This window comes from Penaeus vannamei, chromosome 5 (genome assembly GCF_042767895.1).
Source record: "Penaeus vannamei isolate JL-2024 chromosome 5, ASM4276789v1, whole genome shotgun sequence".
Lineage (NCBI taxonomy): Eukaryota > Metazoa > Arthropoda > Malacostraca > Decapoda > Penaeidae > Penaeus > Penaeus vannamei.
Genome location: NC_091553.1, coordinates 7,424,506 through 7,429,505, shown reverse-complemented (window position 1 = coordinate 7,429,505; position 5,000 = coordinate 7,424,506). Strand labels below are relative to the sequence as shown.

The following is a 5,000-nucleotide window of genomic DNA, read 5'->3' as shown; positions in this document are numbered from 1 at the left end:
GATTTTAAATGTATGAATAATTGCTAAATATATTTGACGATTTAATGGTGCATGTCAGAATTGGAGGAAAGGTAAAAAGACAAATGAAATATAGATGACAATAGTAATAGATAAATTTTATGTAATAGCACCAGTATTTTTCCTATGATATCCATTGATGTATACAGATGAGAGGCCGACAACCACACGTAAAGATAGGGTTATGTGAGATAGATATTCACTGAACTTGTACAAATTGTATTTTGTAAGTGCCAGTGATATTGACATCGTTAGAAAATTGATACAAAGGTAATGCTCGGTTAAGTTGCATTCCATTAAAGTTTTATGCTTTTTGGAATGTAATATTTCTGCCCATGACTATAAAAAAAATTTTTTTTTTGTTGTTGCCATTGCTATCTGTAACTGAGCAGTTAAATCCTTGGATTCATGTTAGAAAAGGATTGCAAATGTATTGACCTTAGATGTTTGAACTATAAGGCTAATAAAATTGGCAACCATGTCACCATAACCCATTTTTCTTACACACTTGATTTTACCTATCTGGCATTTTGGTATTAATAAAGTCTCTTTACTCTGATCCTCTTAATAAACAAATATTTTTTTGATGTACAAAAACACAAAACTGAATTTTCTCCTTTTTTCCTGATTCTCACTTGTTATACTCATGACATGTAATTTTCTGTTAAACTGATGTTTATCCAGTAGAAATACAGGCCATCTAAAAAAACAAAAGGGAGGTAGGGAAAAGTAAATGAATCCCATTTATGTTTTCTCATGAATGTGAAAGGAAAAAGTGAAAGCATTGGACTGAAGATCCCCCCAAAAGAATTCAATATGATTCTGTCATAGAACACATCAGGGACTACTCATGACCTTTGCAGATTTTGTATATTTGACTGATTTTTTCTTTGGTATTTTGTATTGAGCTTTTCTTTATCTGAAGTAGGAAATATGATTGAAAAATACATATGAAGTGAATTATTCACAAAATTTGAGTACAATATGAATGATTTGAATATCATTGAATAGCCACATGAGGGAAATCAAAGTTTTTGGTTGAGTTGGCAACTGGAGTCTTAGGAGGGTGGCAGATATCACTTAGTCAGTATGCTGAAGGAGGGGGAGTTGAGCACACTACACACTTACTCTCTCCATCTTGTACTCTAAGGTGTAAGCAAAAATATACTTTTTCTATAGAATCACAAGTTTAAATGCATTAACAAAGATCATGAATTATTTGTGGGTTTATTTTATTGATATGTACTAACCCAAAATATGCATGTTTTGGGCATATAACCTGTGATAAGCATCAGTTCAATTTGCTTTTCAATTTGAGATGACATGGTCATTTTGAGTGCTGGGAATTGGTTTGGTTTAAGAATTTTGAGATTTGATATTTACCAGGAGTGTCATTCTTGGGTATGCCTTTTAATTACATTGCATGGTGACTAAATTTTATGAAGCTTCAATCTAAATAAGGAACTTAGTTTTAGAAGTGGTTTTTCATTTGGAAAGGTGAGGAATTTTTTATTGTGTAGATAGATATTCTGAGACATTTTTAGTTTTGAGTTGATTTGAAACTTCATGAATGAGAAATATTAAGACTCATTTGGATTGTATATGCTCAAGCCCTGTTCTTGTGAATATGGACAAAAAATATTTACTAACATTATATTGGTATGATTATGGTAGTGTTATCAGATAGTGAACATATAACTTACTGATATATCTACTAACCTTGGACAAGAGATTTATCAGACAATAGGTACTTGAGTGAAGAGGATTGTCTAGTGTATGGTAATTGTTCATGTGATTGATATGTCAAACTGAAAGTGGCAACCCCAAAGAAAATATAACATACTGGGTGTAACAAGCTCTTACTCTTTTCCAGCTCAGAGTTTGTTAGCCGTAGGTGGAGGTGCCAGCTTGGCATCTTTCTCAAGAAGTCTAGTCATGGTGAGTAGACATTTCATTTGGCTTATTGTAGTATTTTTATTTTTTTTATCTTTTTATATACTTCAAAGATTGATAGCAGACTTCTATATTATTGTGAAGCTTTACTTTTTTGAAGAAGAAATTAATTAGTCTTTCTTAATAGGCTTCAGAGTCAGCCTTCTACAGCTTCAGTGCTGTTGATATCGATGGCAATGAAGTTTCAATGGAAAAGTATAAGTAAGTTTTAAGAAGCAGTTTCAGATGTTCTATAATTTTTTGCGGTGTGATATAAAGCATCATGAAATGTTATAATCAGTAATTTAGTCTTCACCTTAGCAGTGACAGGGACTAATTTCTTTCATATTTTCAGGGGCAATCCTTGCATTGTAGTCAATGTGGCCAGCAAGTGAGGCTTGACCAGCGTGAACTACACCGAGTTGGTGCAGCTTCACGAGAAATATGAAGCCAATGGCCTGCGCATCCTTGCCTTCCCCTGCAACCAATTTGGAGGCCAGGTATTTGTACATGATATTGGTGTTGTTGGCATAGTTGTTAACTGTGCCACTTTGTTGTTAGCATAGTTTTTAACTGTGCCACTTTGTGTGTTCTGTGAATATCAGCAGTAGTGACTTAAATGATGTGTTTACAAATATATCATATAATGAGCTTTACTGAATTTGTTTGTCCGTTTTGATATCTAAAGCAGTGATACTTATGTTCTCTCTCAAGAAAGTCACAGTGACATGTGCACTTAAATGCAAAACTCATAATTTTCTTGCATGATATTGTAATTCACAATGAAAAACATCCTTCACTTTCCTTTAAAATTTGGAAATGTATTTCATGGCAAAGGACAAGGATGTAATATACTTGATTTTATATGTGAATTTATTTTTTTGTACAATCTCAATAAGAAAAAAAGTACAGTTAGATTTTTTTCTGTAAATCATATTTGCTGCATAGATCGACAGCACAATGTAAAGAAAGTCACAAGTGTGATACAGATGTATAATGTCGAGATTTTGATTGATATGCCATTATTATTATTAAATATTTTTGTTAACACATCATCATTATATTATTATATTAATGTCATTGTTATTATTGTTGTTATTGATTTATCATTATTATTGTATTTTTATTACTATTACCATACTACCTTTATTTTTATTATTATTATTTTTTTTTTGTAAAATATCCTCGTGATGTTATTAATTAAGGTTTATGTATCATTAATTTTCTTCTTTCTTTTTTTTTCATCCCAACAAAGGAGCCCGGTACTGAGGCTGAAATCAAGAAGTTCGCTGAAGGGTATGGAGTAAAATTCGACATGTTTTCCAAGATCAAGGTGAATGGGGATGATGCCCACCCATTGTGGAAGTTCCTGAAGTCGAAACAAGGGGGCACCCTCGGCAATTTTATCAAGTGGAACTTCACCAAATTCCTTGTCGACAAAGAAGGAAACCCAGTAGCTCGCTATTCACCACAAACAAATCCAATTGTAAGTTGATGTGTTCTTCTGTTTTCTGTGAAAACATAAGCTTTGTTTTGGAGAGTAGATGTATGTTAACATTTAGGAAACTTTTTCATTTAAAGCACATTATCAAAATTATTTATTTTGTGTGTGTGAGGAGATGGTGGGAGAAAATTTTTGATAGGATCGAGAGTGTGTAAAAAAGTTGAATTGCAAACTTCTGATTTACATATCATAAGTTCATGAATGTAAGTAGAATATTGACATTTCTCTCCTTTTTCCCCCCCACAGCCAGCCATTGAAAAAGACCTCCAAAAGTATATGTAAGACTCAAGCAACCAAGAATAAATGATGTGAGAAGGGTGATGGATTTCATGCAGGGATTATCTCTCGTCCTTTGAACATCATGTACAAGTAAGATCGGCAACAGATTCGATAAGATGCGCAAATGAAGGTTAACGGGTAAACTCTGGCTTATGAGCCCTGTATACTGGATGATATTATATCTCATTTCTTCTGTTGCATTTCTTACTACTATAATGAAAAAAGATGTTGCTTCAGAGTGCCATATCAGTTCTTTGTATTTTTTAGTAGTGGTTGTAACAATAATGCAGCTAACATTGTGCCAGTAATTAAATACTTGCTTACATATCTAGTCTGATTATGTCAGGTAAATATCTTTAGTTTCAAGCTCATCCTTTATGTAAAGGATATCATCCCTCAGATGCTACCATATTCCTATTTGTGAAAAGAATCTCAATAAATGTGCACCAAGACTTGGGGAGTGATTTATGCTTTTCAAGTTTATGAGATTAATGAAAAATGTGAGAATCCTTTTTGTCTTATACTGGATTTTTTGTGAAAAATAGAATTGCATTACAAAAAGAAAAGTTACATAAGTGGAAGGTAAATGGAACACATAGCTTTTGCATTGACAATATATACTGTTATTTTCTTGTAATAGAGTTTGACATGCAACGTCCAAAGCAGGTAGTGTAAGTAAGTATTCTTATTTAAATATTCTACAAAGTGTAGGGAGGAGATCATTGATTTTATTACTTTTGCAAATGTTTTGAAAGAAGGAATGCAATATTGTGATCCACTGTAGAAGTTTTTAAACCAGCACAACAGGTGGAGTGAATGGAATGGTATATGTGAGTAGTAAATTAGATTTGAAGCTAAAATCCAGAAACTATTTTGATATTTTCCAAACTCAAACTATGGATGTTAGCAGAGTTTATGGTAAATAGGTTGGGGAAAACTCTTGTTTTTTATTGGTATATTTGGCTAAATAAGAAATGGTAATATAGAAAAAAAAAATGTATGCACTCATTTGTTTGCAAAGAAAATCAATACCATTAACACTTAAAATGTCAAGGAATAGGCAAATTATGATTACTTTTATACTTTTATTATAAATTAATGATATATGTGTATGAGATTTTGAAAGATAGAGAAATGTTTCAAATCATAGCACTTCAGGTTCACCAGTCTTAGTGTTGCTTTACCCTTTTGACCTTCAAAAGAATTCATTGCATTCCTGCAGCTGAGTAAAATATCCATGACCAGTAAACTTCCTGTGATGTTTTCA

General features: G+C 32.4%; 1 protein-coding gene across 5 annotated transcripts in view; it reads left to right on the top strand.

Moving 5' to 3' along the window:
- The window catches only part of Gtpx (Glutathione peroxidase homolog with thioredoxin peroxidase activity), a 7,641-nt gene that overhangs the window by 2,569 nt on the left and 72 nt on the right, over positions 1-5,000 (top strand). For 4 of the 5 annotated variants that reach the window (XM_027351106.2, XM_027351123.2, XM_027351097.2 and 1 more), the window contains exons 2-6: positions 1,892-1,956; positions 2,099-2,172; positions 2,306-2,450; positions 3,206-3,436; positions 3,701-5,000. The exon at positions 3,701-5,000 is cut by the window's right edge and continues 72 nt beyond it. In XM_027351106.2, the coding sequence (XP_027206907.1) occupies positions 1,954-1,956; positions 2,099-2,172; positions 2,306-2,450; positions 3,206-3,436; positions 3,701-3,736 (489 nt within the window). In that variant the 5' untranslated portion in view covers positions 1,892-1,953 and the 3' untranslated portion in view covers positions 3,737-5,000. Of the gene's footprint in view, positions 1-1,081; positions 1,171-1,891; positions 1,957-2,098; positions 2,173-2,305; positions 2,451-3,205; positions 3,437-3,700 lie in introns of those variants that run through there. The other variant, XM_070121781.1, reaches the window with a different exon arrangement.